Source organism: Cataglyphis hispanica, chromosome 16 (assembly GCF_021464435.1).
Source record: "Cataglyphis hispanica isolate Lineage 1 chromosome 16, ULB_Chis1_1.0, whole genome shotgun sequence".
NCBI classification, from domain to species: Eukaryota; Metazoa; Arthropoda; class Insecta; order Hymenoptera; family Formicidae; genus Cataglyphis; species Cataglyphis hispanica.
Genome location: NC_065969.1, coordinates 24878 through 41514, shown reverse-complemented (window position 1 = coordinate 41514; position 16637 = coordinate 24878). Strand labels below are relative to the sequence as shown.

The 16637-nt window shown below is 28.4% G+C and overlaps 3 protein-coding genes across 7 annotated transcripts; 1 reads left to right on the top strand and 2 right to left on the bottom strand.

Annotated features, from left to right (window-relative positions):
• The first annotated feature begins 775 nt into the window (after positions 1-775).
• On the top strand, positions 776-2980 carry LOC126855603 (thioredoxin domain-containing protein 9). Of its 4 annotated transcripts, XM_050603416.1 has the most exons (5): positions 776-829; positions 1127-1455; positions 1702-1880; positions 2085-2286; positions 2364-2980. In XM_050603416.1, exons 2-5 carry the CDS (start codon positions 1353-1355, stop codon positions 2627-2629), a joined length of 750 nt encoding a protein of 249 aa, XP_050459373.1. In that variant the 5' UTR covers positions 776-829; positions 1127-1352; the 3' UTR covers positions 2630-2980. The 4 variants fall into 4 exon arrangements, with proteins under 4 accessions (XP_050459373.1, XP_050459372.1, XP_050459375.1 ...); XM_050603415.1 differs by lacking the exon at positions 776-829 and having other exon boundaries at positions 872-1455; XM_050603418.1 differs by lacking the exon at positions 776-829 and having other exon boundaries at positions 1339-1466.
• Positions 2981-3109: 129 nt separating this feature from the next.
• LOC126855579 (polycomb protein Scm) lies at positions 3110-9024 on the bottom strand. Its single transcript, XM_050603382.1, has 8 exons — positions 8683-9024; positions 8121-8411; positions 7796-8031; positions 6987-7554; positions 6564-6752; positions 5925-6464; positions 4559-4716; positions 3110-4483 (listed from the first exon to the last, which is right to left on the bottom strand). Exons 1-8 carry the CDS (start codon positions 8708-8710, stop codon positions 4349-4351), a joined length of 2145 nt encoding a protein of 714 aa, XP_050459339.1. The 5' UTR covers positions 8711-9024; the 3' UTR covers positions 3110-4348.
• A 3778-nt stretch (positions 9025-12802) lies between these two features.
• On the bottom strand, positions 12803-16558 carry LOC126855580 (ribosomal RNA processing protein 1 homolog). 2 transcript variants are annotated; one of them, XM_050603385.1, is made up of 8 exons: positions 16519-16558; positions 16099-16432; positions 15739-15962; positions 15497-15667; positions 15223-15405; positions 14373-14644; positions 13589-14276; positions 12803-13500 (listed from the first exon to the last, which is right to left on the bottom strand). In XM_050603385.1, the coding sequence occupies exons 2-8, from the start codon at positions 16334-16336 to the stop codon at positions 13270-13272; spliced, it is 2007 nt and encodes a 668-aa protein (XP_050459342.1). In that variant the 5' UTR covers positions 16337-16432; positions 16519-16558; the 3' UTR covers positions 12803-13269. The 2 variants fall into 2 exon arrangements, with proteins under 2 accessions (XP_050459342.1, XP_050459340.1); XM_050603383.1 differs by having other exon boundaries at positions 16099-16537.
• Between the last annotated feature and the right edge of the window lie 79 nt (positions 16559-16637).

Genomic DNA, 16637 nt, shown 5'->3' with positions numbered 1-16637 from the left:
ATATTTATGAAAAGAAAAGTACCATGCTTAGAAAATGTAGGTATGATAGCAAATCTATGGCTATGCATAATATTTTTTCTTAATGTGCCTTTATCTTTTTTTTCAATAATTTATTAAATTTTAAAAAATGTTTTGTTTATCATTACATGTTCTATATTTCTATTATTACATAGTTTATTTTGTATTTTACAATGTTTTTAAATATAAATATTTTAATACAATAATTTTTTATTATAATATTTTTGTTCTTTATTTTTTTTATCTCCTTTTATTTTCTTACTCAAAATGTTTCTTTACACGTTTCCTGTACAATAGAAATTTTTATGTATATATTGTTTTTACTACGTATATTTTTAATTTCAATTGTGACAATTTACTGTTATTGCCATTTCCATTCAAATATCAGCGGGAGTTGCCAAAAAATGACGGACCAATCAAAAGTTGCTATTACGTGGCCGACCCTGTTACATGGACTCTAGGATTATGGTTGGCGATTGCGGATTAACCAATCAGCCGGTAAGTTACTTTGCTCTGATTGGCCAATCGGCAACCGTTAACCGTCTCAACCGCAATCAAGCTTGCAACTCGTAGTGTAATATGGTCTTAACATAGCGCTCTCTTTCGCTATGCTACACGCGAATTCATATGATTAAAAATAAAGCCCATACCACAGTATAAGTAAGTACAGTAGGGTCACTCTGCTGAAAATTGTGCTAATGGTTGTTCCTTGCGCATGACCAAGTTGCACAACTAACAATATGGCGGCCACATAGTGCCCAGTAGCGCCACAGTAATGAAGAAGGCTACATGTGATATGTGATATTTTAATGTATACTTTAATTATATATAAAGTTTTATTTTATTTATATTTTATAAAGTATTATTCAATATGAGATATTTTATTGTATAATTCTTTTTTCGCTTATTGTCGCTTTATATTTTTGTTGTATAATCATATTATATTTACTATTTTTATTAAGCGTATAGATTCATTAATATATAAAATAGTATTATGAATTAAAAGCAATATTAAATGTTAAATTAATTTTTCTTATGACATCTTTTGTAAGCCTCACAATACATAGATTTCTATCTTAACTAATATCTATCATCAACCAAATTAAAGCACACATCCAGCAATATGGCGATCGTTTAGCTTCGAGAACAAGAGCCGACCTAGAGTGACCCTACTGTATTTACCTATACTGTGTCTATAGTTTACGTCACGTGTAATATAGATTTTCAATATTGAACACAGTGAATATCTATGTGTGATGCAGATATTGAGATATTCCCACTTCCGATGATACAAGGAGTTTAATGATCTTGTTCTCTATTCTTTACTTCTATATATGGTTAGGAAATGCTTTAAAGTTTTGAAGAGGAAAAGTGAATTAAACTGTGGTGTTTTGTCTAGCCAAGACATAGAAATCCGTATAAAAGAAGAAAATAATAGTGAGTTAAAAGTTGAGTTGATTAAATTCTCACTATATTAAAGAACAAAATTTTGTAATATTAAATGTGAGTGATAAACATTACCAAAATTAATTAATGACGATATTTCTTTTGAGCATATTTTTACTTTCATGTTAATAGTTTTTGAAGACTATTTTTCTTATTTTACTTAAACAGTTTTTAATTACACTATATTGGCGAAAATGTAATAGATGCAAAATGTATAAATATTTCTCTAATTGGCAGAAATGGAGGCTGTACTTCAACAAAAAGTCATAGATGTTGCCAACCATGTTGAGCAGCAATTGGATGCAGAGTTGGAGAAATTAGATAATTTGGATATAAATGATTATGAGAAGATACGTGCACACAGATTAAATGAACTAAAGCAAATGCAAAAACAAAAACAGAATTGGCTGTCTTTGGTAATATATCATGATATGTAAAAAAACATTAATCTGTCCAAAAGTAGTAACATATAATACATGTAAAAAAACACATGATATTTATTATTAAATTTCTAATATTATATTAAGGAGAAATGTTATATAATATCTGTTAAACAAAAGAAATATACAAATGTATATTAAAATATAATATGTTATATATATAATTATATATTATTACAGGGTCATGGAGAATATACAGAAATATATGATGAGAAAGAGTTCTTTGAAATATCCAAGAAGTCAGAAAATATCGTTTGTTTATTTTATAAAGATGATTCTCAACGATGTAAAATTGTAGATTATCATTTCAAGATTCTTGCAAAAAAACACATTGAAGCAAGATTTTGTAAATTAAATGTTGAAAGATGTCCATTTTTAACAGGTATTAAAATATCTGTCTAAAATATTGTAGTAATACAGTATATTTATTGTATTATAATGCATATTTATATATTACAGAACGATTACGGATTAAAATTATACCTACAATCACGCTAATTGTGAATGGTAAAACTAAGGATTATATTGTAGGCTTTACTGAATTAGGGAATTGTGATGATTTTTCTACAGAAACACTGCAGTATCGTCTTGCACAATCTGGTGTAATCAATTATGATGATGATTTGCATCTTTCAGAAACTGGCAAAAAGTCATTAAGCCTATTTAAACCTTCAAAGCCTAAGACCATTAAAGGACGCAATTTGGATGATTCTGATGATGATTAAAGCTATATTTAAATATGAAAATTTATACAAATTTTTCTTTATGCATTTACTTTATGCATTAAATTTAATTATTATGCTTTTCTTGTTTAATAGTATGAATATTTCTGAATATTTCTTATAATAAAAAAAAATTAATGTGTTCTGTATTCTAACACATTTGGGATTATTTATAGCACAATAGCTAGAATTATAAATAGCGCCAATTTTTATTACTAATTTCTTTTTATTTTTGCTTATTTATGAACACATTCTAAATTATATTTTTGTATCAAAATAAATTTATGATAAACTTTCCACATGTAATTTAAATTCTATTGAAATAAAGTTGTTTTATACCAATTGTAATAAAAATTATATATATTTCATAATATTTTAAATATTGTAGTATAAATATATCTTTAATTGTTATGTAGAGGAGAAAAGGAGTTTTCTTAAGTAGGATATAGAGAGAGAAAAGAAAAAAAAAATTTATATCTTTAAAGAAAATTTATATGATAAAATTATGTTTGAAACATTACAAAAATAATATAAAATGAATTGTAACATAAATGTTTAATTTTTATTTATATATTCATAAGATCTTACAAATGAGAGAAACAACATGACACTTTTTGTTTTACAATAAAGAGAAAAAATTAAATTAGATTTTTGAAAGTAATATACAGAATATAGAAAAATAGTAACTTTATATTCCATATTAAACTGCAATATATTGTAAAATATGATAGATTGCTGTACAAGTTATTCAGAATATCACAGTAATAAGAATTGCAGTGACAGAATTATATATACATCAAATTAATTTTCTAATTTTAAAATGTTCCAAAATATGTATATATGCGTTTATATGTTTATCTCCATAATAAGAAGAGAATTTTATTATCATAATAAAGCAACTAGTATATTATTGTATTTGGAAAATAACTATATTTAATCGCAATCATCAAAATTACTTTTAAATTATAATGTTACAAAAATCTATGCTCTATCCACAGTTTTTACAAGAAAAAATATTAACCTAGTCAGATTTTCTTTTTAAACTTTTTAAATCACGTTAGATTGTTGCATCAATATCGAATAATCATACTATAAGTATTTGTAATTATTTTATGTATTAAGGAAAATAAAGTAAAATATTAGAAAAACTTTTTAATCTTTCATATCATGAACAATTTTGTATCAGTATCAGAAGGAAAATTTGTTTACAATATATATGTAAAATATATGATTTAAAAAATTGTAAAATAAGATAAGACATATTGACACATGAAACTATTTACAAAGTATAGGAAATATTTTCTTGTGATCATATATATGTAAGTATACCAGTTTCAATGCGCTGATCGCTCCTTATCTACGTACATGGAATTTAATTAGGCTAATCTATATATAATACTCATAGGGCAATGGTAAATTTATTAACAAAAATATTTGCATTACAACTAATTAATGCAAACTTATACTTTTCTGAATTAATGAAACAACAGAACTTCTGACAAGAATCCAAAAGTTAAACTTTAAATTTATTTTAATTAAGCTCTAAAATTGTCACTATATGATAATAAACCATCCGAAAATAAACCATTGTCAATGTATATTCACATTTGTAACAATCTATGTATTTTAGTTTGTTTCCATTATTGAAAACATAATCTAATCCAGCCATTGAGAAATGCATCAATTCAGATTATTTTATACAAATATTCATATGTGAGAAAATCACATAAGCATATGTCTTCTACCTTTAATACGGTTTACCAAATTACAAATCTTAAGTGCTGGCCCAAGTTTTAGCCCCATATACTTCATCATCATATCACTATTAAGAAGAAGTAAAGCTTTGCCATCAATTTCCTAAAAATATTATTAATTTTACAATAAGTCATTTAATAAATAAAACATTATAATACTTTTTTGTATTTAACTCACGTGTTTCCTAAACAAATCTGCGTGTTGTCCTAGTGCTGGATCTGTAATGGCAATATAATGTATTACATCTTCAATGGTCCATTCTGCTGGTTCAGTGGAAGGAATGCGAGTTGTAGAAGATTCAGTAGATTGAGTAGTAGATGTTGCTGCTTCAAGTTCTAAATGTAAATATATTTTTTAATCACTATGTTTTTTATTTTACGAAAATGTTTAATGTCTATTAATTTCACATTGAAACTCTCCAGATAATTTTCCCTATGTTATATTATTTTGAGTATTTATATATTTTAAGATATTGAGGATTATAATAATAATAATATAAATATGTACAGGGTGTCTGATAATAATCGCCCCACCCGAAATGTGCAAGTAGAGCGGATTAAATCAAGCAGGAAAGTTCTTTACAATTTTTTTGTATAACGCTTAATAAAAGAATTATTGAGTAATGTTTGGCCAACCATCGTCGATTAGCCGGGTACACATCGATGAGTCGCGCTGTGACCGCTCATGCACACTACTAGGCGCGCGGCTCACCGACGTGCGTCCGGCTAAAGATCAGCGATGATTGCGAAACTTTACTCAATAATAATTCTTTTATTAAGCGTTATACAAAAAAATGGTAAAGAATTTTCCTGCTTGGTTTAATCCGCTCCATCTGCACATTACGGATGGGGCAATTATTATCACATCCTGTATATCTACACTCATGCACACACGCACATACGCACGCATGCACGCACACGCACGCACGCGCACACATGACCGCACCATATATATATATATATATATATATATATATATATATATATAAAGATGTAATACATTACATTATATATAAAGTTTTTCAAAAACCCCATATTATATGATATACATATATGAATACAGAAATTGTAAGGTTTGAATGATTCAATATACACTTGCACACACTTGCGCGCGCACACATACACACATACATACATGCACACACATATATAATACAAGAGATATAAATCCATGCAATCTTCATGTAATGTATCTTATTTAATGCTAATTCTGATGGTACTCAAACTTTGAGAACTTATAACTCACAAAGTTTCCGACCCAAAAAGTTTATTTGTTTATTTTAAAAATGTTTCAATATTAGCTAAAAAAATGCAATAAAAGAAATAAGTTTTCGTTTAAATAATTCTTGTTCTTTTTCATTTGATCTTGATAACATCAACTAAAACTAAAACAATATCACTATCTAATAGAATCATTCAAATCTTACAACTTTTGTATGAATCATTTGCTCCAGAAGTGAGCTGTTTCCATAATATCATTTTCTGACTTTTTATGCATATCCTGTGTATATATTAAAATTTTGTACAAAGCATGGAATAATTACCAGGAACAGACTTGCGAGATTGTTTTGCAGGTGTAGGAGAAGACACTGTTGAATTATTTGTACTTTGTACAGTGCTCTGTTGTTGTTGTGTAGTAGATGTTAAATTTTGTTGACTTTGTGATGACCATCTTCTTTTTTCTGCTACTATGTTATTTGCTTCATCACTATTAGTACATTGTTGTTGTTGCGTACTAGGACATTTGTTGCAAGCCTCTTTTCTTCTTACTAACATGTGTTCACATGCACATAGATTTTCGAGTTGCCGCCTAATATATATATAAAAATCTTCTTCTTCCAGAAAAATCGGTAATCTAACAGAGGCAGGTTTACTTTCCAAAGTCAAGTTTATCGTTTCACCTTCGCCACGTTTCAACAAACTCAACATTTGTCTAGGACTCAAGGCTGCCATTAAAAACGCTTGAAAAATTTCTCTTGCAACATTTAGTATAGGACCAATACCAAATTGTGCTGGCATGGCTTTTACTTTTCGAGGATCAAAATATGGTCCACAGGAACAGTTATGATTGACATAAATTGTAACTGCAATGTACAATTGTTATATTCTTTAAGTGTTATTCTTATATATACTTTATTATGTCTTTTCACATCATGTGTTTGATAAGTGTATAATTTACTAACCATTTTCAAGTGCATGTGGTTTTATATTGGCTGTACTAGTATCAGGTTCTGTAGCTGGTTGTGGTGGTGCACTGGAACCTGCAGGGCTCACTAAAGCAACTGCTGGTTCTCTGCTAGTATTATTTCCAGAAACTGCCATTACTAACAAAACATTACTAGCTCTGGATTTAAATCTGTTGGGGCCTGTTGCTGTATTAATTAAAATTGCAAAAATTATTAACAGAAAAGTGTGTGTATGAATTATAGAAATTTAAATATATATATATATATATATATATATATATATATATATATATATATATGTATATATATGTATATATATATGAAATAGTATATATAAAATGTATATATAGTATATATAATAGTGCAAAATATATCTATATATTGATTAATTTTGGAAATTATGTTCAATCTGTTTCATACATTTTTGTCTTGGTGGTTGTAACGGGTGCCCGCTCTTAAAGCACCATCCTGCGGGGAAAATATCTCGGGAATCATAACGACACCAATAATCAAAAGCACCACGCCAACCATCAAATGTAATATGTATCATATCATCTTTAACTGCACCGACAGTTGCAGTGCATATAAGTTGAGGATTTTTCTTATCAATAGCTTCTAATTTATGTCCAACTTCGAACATATTAGAACGTGGTGTCTTTGGTTCGCGTTTGAATACTTTTGCTGGTGCCATTTCGGCACCGTTCAACGTTTTTAGAAGGAACATTGGCCAGCTGGAAGCATTCATCCGGAAGCCTAACGGAGGTTGAAGCATCCCACCAGATTTCTCACAATGACCTATTGGATGTATTTCGTTACTGTCAACTAATCGCCAGAAATCATTTTTATTATCAGAACCGTCTAATCTTAATCTCAACCGAGGTCCAAGAACGCCTACTACGGTGGCAATACAAGTTGATGTTAAGTTTCGTGGATCTAATGCTTCCAATTTCATATTGATTTTAAATTCATTTGTTGGCGGCACCTCATGCTGAAATTAAAATATATAATATAAATACTAAACATTAAATTATTTTATAAGAATAAATAAATAAATAAAAAGATATTTATTTACTTATATAACTTTCATATTAGAAAAATGAAACTAATATAAATATAAATTGAGTCATAAATATTATTTAATAGGACAATATGGACAATATACATATTATATATATATATATATATATATATATATATATATATATATAATTATTCATATTATTTTGTACCTGTTTGAAGCATTCAACTGGAGCTGCTGTACTTTTTGTTTCTCTTAAGTAAAGATCCCAATCAAAAGTCTGATAGGTTTCATATTGAAATGGTCCAGTAGATGTTGATGGTGAATGAGATATGGTTGTGTGATTATTCGTACTTGTATAAGATTGTGTAGTCGATGGTACATTACTGCTGCTTGGTAATCCAGATGGAGCAGGAGATTGTGCAGGTGATGTCAGATCTCTATTACCTGTAAATTCCATATATATTTTTGTTATACAAGTAGAATGTTCTTTTATATAAATTTATAGGAAATGTCCACTGAAAATAGCCACTCACTTTTCTTTGTGTCAGTTTGGCTCTCCTTTTTTTGATATGCATTTAAACAGAATGAAGAGCAAAAATCTTTTGTTGGACCATCCTTTTGTTCTAATCTAACAGGTGTATTTCTGATTACATTGTCACATTGTACACACGCACCTCGTGCATAAGTCTTACGAGATTCAGACAGACACGTTTCCGAACAGAACTCCTTCTTGCCATGTTGAGTAGGAAGAACATATTTCAATGGTTGTTTTGTCTCTCCGCACCATGTGCAAGAGTTCTTTGATTTTGGTGGTCGACCAGGACCTATAATAAAAATATTCAAAACCTTAATGAAAATTTTTTTTCTTTTTTTTGCATTTTCTTTGTACTTGTTAATCAAAACATATAATCAAATATGCATATCTCTTTCTAAAAAAAGGCATAATATTTGCATTCTTGCCATGATGTTGATTGGTTGTCTCGTATATATAAAATAACTTTGAGATGAAGTAATAACGAGATACACCGACATATAAAGCGAATAATCGATGCAAGAAAAATTTACAAGGTTATTTTTACAAATATTTTCACGTACCTCGCATTTTGCTCTGCGTAGACGACATGTTTCGGCATATAAAAACAACAATTAACAGTGAAATCGCTACTAAAGCTAACTAGTATAGCCAGACAAAATCATGTTCGCGTATGTAATATCGAAATAAATTTCGAAGTCACTGCAAGATTGAGACAGTGACGAAATCTTACACAAAGGCAGGTCACCACTCCTAACACCCGTATAAAAGAAGCAAAATATTTTTCCTAATGGACTTTTCTATTTATTGTAACTTGATCTGCTGCAGAGTATACAGTGTGCAATCAAAATAATCTATATATTCCGCATTATAAGTTATTGTGTCAGTCCGCCATATTGCTTCAATTTGGCCGCGCAATCCACGTATAAGGGTAATTTACATTTGTCGACAAACTTTTGTACGACTAAAGGCCATTGCACGTTAAAAAATTTTAGACGTAATCATAAAGCGTAAGTAAATCAACCAATCACAGTTCAAACATTCTTATTATGTTAGAATGTTTGATTGGTCAATTTTCTTACGGCCTTATGATTACGACTAAAAATTTTTAACGTGCAATGGCCTTAACTTTTTAAGCGCATTGATTAGCTAATTTCTAGAGATTCAAGAAATTTTCTCTTTTGCAACAATTCAATATGCTCAAAAAGTTTATTGTACGATAAATGCAACATTATTCTAAGGCTGGGTTCGGTGAGCACGCTTTTAGCGCTATGCGCGTGCTCTATCCTTGTTTAACTTCAATAAATAACAAAGATAGAGCACGCTTATAAGGCTAAAAGCGGGTTCCCCGAACCCAGCCTGATAGTGCGAATGAAAAGAAAAATAAAAAGCGGAAAAAATAAATCTGTTTTTATATTTGATTATATTATATTTTATTAAAAATTTGATTATATGATATTAAAAATGTGATTATAAAAATGTGATTATATTATATCTTATTAAAAAGATATATTTATAATAATTATTATAATATAATAACTAAATATTTTGGAAAAAAAAGAAGAATAAAAAGTGAAAGAAAGAATGCAAAAAGAGGAATTAAAAAGAAAAGATCTACATGGGTGCGTTCGGAAATGCTATATGTGGGATTAAAAAGCCCGTATTGTTATGTTACTCTATTTTTCGAAACTATTTTAGATAATAATTAAGTACAGCTGTTTTGTATTATACCTATGGAATATAAAACAATTATTTAATCGATTTGTTTTATTTCAGTTATTAATTAATTTTATTAATTGTTTATCGTTCTGGTTTCATATTATTTAGCTTAGAAATTAAATATATTTTAGTTCTTTTAATAATAATAACCGATTGCGCAAAGAAATGAAACTTAGAATAGATTGCAAGCGAACTTTAACCTAATAAAAGCCAATTTTACCAAGTCCATTTGTATGATGTTAGCCGACGACTAACACTTTTTTAAAATAATTATGTGTGAAATCGATTGTATTTTGTTTGTAGATTATTGTAGTGCATTTATTTTATAAATGTTTACCTTTACATACCCCACCCCAAATGACTTCCGGTTGACCTTGACGTTGACCTTGATCTCTAAGAAGTCAAAGTCATCGACTCTTCACTCGATTAGTAAAATAAAGTTTTGACTACTTAAACTTAAAAGTTTATAATTATACAATTTCTTATGAGTTTGCAACTTTCTGCGCGAAGCAAGATTTAATCCATATCGTCTTATGCTTTTAGACATAAAACAAGATTTATAATTATATTATTTTCACATGGATTAGCAACTTTAATAAAGTTCCAAAAACGATAAACCTCCGATTGCGCTAAAATTTTAATCAAAGCTTGTCCTTGACTTGAGTGTAAAGCACCTTGAGAGTTTTTTGCCGCTGAAGTCCCATTTGCTCTCTATGTCTCCTCAAAGTTCCAAACATTTTTACTGTATATCTTCGAAAATATTGATTTTAAAGAAAAAAGTTTCAGACAAATAATGAAGCTCTTTAAAAAAATTCTACAAAAACATAAATTCATTATTTTTTAGGAGTTACGCAATAAAATAATAATTTTAACGTTATCGTGTAATACAATGAATCGGACCTGATTCATAGCGAAATATATTAATAGATTTTCTTCAGTTATAGATTCCTAAATCAATTTCTTTTTGTAAACTCATGTAGGACCTCATTTTGCATTAAAACGTGTATGCGTGGAAACAACAGTGTGTTCTGCTTCTCTTATGGGAGAGCTCCACTAATTAAAATGAGATAAATTGGTTTGGATAGCCCTCTGACACTTTTCCTATATCATCTACACAGAACGGTGGCAAAATAATGTCATCGGCCACTATGTAGCGCTAGTAGGATATCTTGTCCATAATGCACCATGATACCGAGATATCATTAAAGATCGGATTTGTATGATGTTAGCCGACGACTAACACTTCTTTTAAATAATTATGTGTGAAATCAATTGTATTTCGTTATTAGCCGACATGTATTATAAAATTACAAAAATAGTTGTGAAATTGATTGTATTTCATTTGTAGATGATTGTAGTGCATTTTTTTGTTTGTTAGTTTATAATTAATTTTTAATTAATTATTTAAAGTGTCAGTCGTCGGCTAACATCATACGATACATTATACATATTATAAAATAAAAAGAACTCTTTTGTAATCAATTGTATTTTGTTTGTAGAGTTTTATAATGGATTAAAAAGCTTTTTAGTCTCTTAAAATTGTTTATAATTAATAAATAGATTTGTTGAACTATGTATAACTACCCGACACAAATCAATCAAGCTGCTGTCTTCTGTTGTTTGACATGCCAAGTTCTAACTTGAAATTTGAGATTAGAAAAACTTTACTTTGATTGTATATTTCAAACTTTAAATTAAATAATTAATTAAAAATTAATTATAAACTAACAAACAAAAATAAATGCACTACAATCATCTACAAACAAAATACAATAGATTTCACACATAATTATTTAAAAAAAGTGTTAGTCGGCTAACATCATACGAATCCCTTGAACTAGTGCAGCCAGTAAAGAACAAACCCTATGTATTCGGTTCCGGATACACGTTTTCACGTTTTCGTCCTAGGGAAAAAGTTACATGATCGACCCCCTGACAGAAAATTAATTATTATAAAATAAACTATTATTTCCTAAACGTTAAAAACATTATAGACGTGTTTCCCAAATGATTTCCTGTTGATTAAAAATTTTTTTTTTTTAAATTATGTCTGTTAACTATACACTCATTAATTTTCATTTATTATAAATAAATTATTATTTCCTAAACTATGAAAATATATTCTTAAATTTGCCCAAACGATTGCCAAACGATTGCAATAATAAAAAATAAGAAACATTAAATTTGTCTGCTAAGTATACAGTGTAGTCTTATGGGATTTAATGTGAAAAAAACTGGAAAAAAAAATTGGTGTGCGTTATTTTAATCCATCCAGTTGTTTTATTATCAAAAATGTATAAATCTTTTATGTAATTGCTTCAAGAACAACAAAATAATTATTTTATTGTAAAATTAATGTTTTATTATCGACAATGCAAAGATTTACTTATCTACAGAAGCGCATGGCAAACTTTTTTCGTGGCAAACTTTTTTCCCCGCTTAAGCGGGGAGCACACACTTTTGCATAAGCGCATAACCATAAACATAAAGAAATTGATTGGTCCACAAATATATGCATAAGGAAATGAACCAATCAATTTCCTTATGCTTATAATTATGCGCTTATGCAAAAGTGTGTGCTCTTCGCTTTTACTTCATGATTAAAACGGAACAATCTTATGCGTTCGTATGCGCATCATGCGAGAAACGGAACGCTGAGTGTATCCTTTTCTATGTGACTTTTATCCCTATTTCTTATATAAAAAGCAAACGTTCGGTCGCCTAGATATACTACTGTTTATGATCGGAAAGCAACCATTGTCTGTGCGGATATTTTTGCGGGATTGAAAAGATAAAGATTTAAAATCTATTGTAACGATCAACAAGATAGACTTATGAATCTAGCCGACAGAAATTAAATATGATTATTAAATGATATTAAATCTGATTATTTTTAATTTTTCTGATTGTATTTGATTTGTAGATCGTTTGTGAGTCTGTTTTTAACATTTGTGACAAATTAGGTTTTTTGTAATTAACAATTTTATTTTATAGCGTTTTTGACTGAACTGATTAATCCAATTCGGATCAATTAATATGCTATGAATTCAAGTCTTATTACCAGAGGCAATGACATCATTAATCGTCCTCTAAGCGACTAAACCTGTTATATTCGAAAACGCCATAAGTTTTTTTGTATGCCACAGCCTTAATATATAGAAGTCTGTGGTTTTCTCTTGCTTGCGTTGCTTGCGCAGGTTAAAGGTTATGATACTTTCTACGTTAAATGAATAGGCATATTAAAAATACAATTAATTGAATATTGTCACATCACATTACAATAAATCTTTTTAAATATAATTCTTGTATTATTTTTTTTGAATGTTATTATTTTATATCATTAAACAATTTGATTAATTTCAAAATCAATTTTTGGTTTCCACACAAGTTGGGGAATTGTTTCTCCTGAAAAGTCAAAATTCTCTGAATTCTTATATCTTGTTTTTATAGAATGGATTGAGTGGACTCGATATTGGACTTGTTTTCAGTACACTAGCCAATGGTTTTTTGTTTGCATCAAAGGGGATAGCTGGGCTTTTACGAATTTGCTGAAGATATTCTGATGTATGTTGTGCAGTATTTCGTAAGAGGCTAAAGATTACTTTTTTCTTTTCCAAAGAATTATTTAAATTAGTTTGTTTTTTTGTCCGAGTTGATAATTCCTGCAATAATTAGTTTTATATATTATTTCCATAATACATTTCTGTAAAAATATCAATTATAAGATAAAATTAGAATATTGGTACTTACATCTTTATGCATTCCTTGATCATTATGTATAACATTTTTTTCTAATGTCTCTTTTAAGACTAAAGATTTTTTTTTTGTAGCTTCTTTAAGTAATTTTTTTTTCTTTAAAATTGGTGAGATGACAATGGACTGATCTTTATTAAAAGTATGTTTCTCATGAAATACTGTTTTCTTTGGTTTACATGTTATATTATTATCTGTCATGAATGTATCATTCATCTGGCTCAATTTAATTTTTTTAGTTTTATTAAATTTTTTATGGGCTTTTGTTTTTAATTTCTCCTTGTCTTCAATGGTTACATTTTTATCAAATTTATCACATGTTAAATTATGCTTTTGTTTCTTATGTGGCACTATATCTATATCTATATCTTGCAAATTAGCCTTCATATTCATAATTGAATCAATTGATTCACTTTCTAAATCAATAGTGTCTATAATAGAATTTAACTCTAAATGATTTTTATTTTTTAGGCTATCATAAGAAGATATATCACTAGCAACGGCTTCTCCATTTCTTTTCCTTTTTTGTTTTTTATTAATATTGTCAGAAAATAATTCTTTCTCAAATTGAATGAGGCGTAATGTAGCCTTTCTCGATTCTTTCCTTGAGTCTCGTCTCTCTAAATTTGAGTTTTTAATTTTCTTTATTCCAAGGGGCATTCTTCCCTCTGATAATTCCTTAAATCTGAAAGTGTAATTTTTGCACAATGCAAGTATAATTTAGAGTACATATAAAAAAAACTTGATAGACTATTAAGACAAAATAGCACAATATACATACTCTTCAATAAGTCTTGAAAGTTGTCTTCGTGATTTTGCCTTTGATGATGGATGAAAATGATATGTTGAAAGCATGTTAACAATTTTTGCAGCATTAAAAGGTATTTGTGGTAGTTCCATATCCACTTTACCTGCTCTTGGGTCTAAAGGTTTTTCACTTTTATGTTGTATTTCATTTTCCAAAAATTGACTATTTGCATTATCAACATTTTTTTCTGTGTCTTCTATCTCAATTTTTTGCATACTATCCACATGTGTGCAAGGAAAACCAGCCTATTTACACACATATATATATATATATACACACACACACACACACACACACACGCGCACGCGAGCACGCACACACGCACGCACGCGAGCACGCACGCACGCACGCGAGCACGCACACCATATATATACATATACACACACACCATATATATACAATATATATCTTAAAAAATTACTAGATATCTTTTTAATGATAAATTTCTTGGAACATTCTAAAATAAAAATCATGTTAAAATTATTTATATACATTGTATAAATGTATTGTATATAAACAAAAAAATTCTTTACTAAAAATTTTATTTCTATAATAATTTGATCTAATCAACACAAGTTCATAATAACTTGTATGGATTAGATTAAAACTCTTAGCATTATTAACTATTTTTTGCCACATTTAAATATACAAAATATTAGAAATGTAATTCATAAATTTTAATGGCTTTCAATTTAAATACTATAATTACTGTAAATTACTGAATTAAAATATTCCAAATTTTCCATTCCGATCATTGTATAGTTTGAAACATTGTATTAGAGAAAAATGTTATATTAAATATTAGAATAATTTTTATATTTACCCTTTTCCAAGCTTCAAATTTCTCCATATAATCTAAACCTATATCTGATTGAAATATCAAATATCTAAAAACATGTTGCATGATATGTTTCATTTGACGTTCATCATCTGTTGTCATTAAATATGTAACAAACGGTTTAATAAATTCATGGACAACATATTCCGGTATATTTCCGTTGCTAACCTATACAATAACATGTAAATAACAATGTTTCATTAAAGCTTAAACAAAAAATTAAAAACTGAGAATCTTATTATTCAAATTTTTAAAATACCTTTGCAAGTTCTTGCAAATATATTTCTATCATGTGCAAATTGAATCCCAAACCAGTTTTTGGATGTAAAAACAGTTGTAAAAACATTTGTGACAATTCTGTCACCCATTTGATGTTCCATGATTTATCTTTACAGATTACAAATGTTTGACGAAGAATTCTTCTAATTAACTAAAAAAATAGAAGTAAATAATTTGTATATATTCTAAAGTATTAGATGCATAAGAAAAATAATAAAATACCATTAAAAATTTATCTAATCTATATTGATCTATACCAAACCACTCAACAGCAAGTGTCTTTAAAGCACAACTGGTATAAAGTAAAATAGTATCTTTTGAATTGAAACAATGTACAAGTTTACTAAGTGATTCAGCTAACTCTTCTTGAATCAACATTTTGTCAGACATCCACATACAATAAAACAGACCTTTCCACAAGCTCATAAAGTCAGTTTTTGTAAAAGCTGTAAAGGTTACAATATAGCATAGTATTATAAAATAGTATTAAGTTTCAAAATGTATATAAAATATTTTTATTTAAATCTATTTGTACGTAAATTCCATAATCTATTTAATAAAATATTATGAACAGCAACTTACCAAACGAACTTTGTGATCGTACTGATAGCCACTTTTTCAATCTTTTTAACACTTTATCTCTTATTCTTTTATCATTATTAGCTAATAGTCGCGCCATTTTAATTTCTTGCGCGATGAGTACATTCTTTTTAATTTCGGCTTTAGCATCTATGGGTCGCATCTCGTTCTTAACCTTCAACGTCTTTATTGTATCTTTTTGTAGAGGTACACGTGTACGATATCGCTCTCTCACCGCCATTTTTTTGTAATAAGCAGTAAGCAGTAAGCAGTAGCAGAGAGAAACCTGAGAGGAGCCACCGTTTTTTCTGTAACGTTTTTTCTCTAGTGTAATGTCCTGCCAATTATAGAAACTATATTTTAGCTACTAATTAAATACCGCTTTTATCCCTACAAAATACCTATGGAATATAGAAAAATTACTTAATCCATTTGCTTTTGTTTCAGTTGTTAACTAATTTCATTAATCGCTTATCGTTCTAGTTCCATATGGTTATTTAGCCTAAAACCTGAATATATTTTAATCCTTTTAGTAATAATAA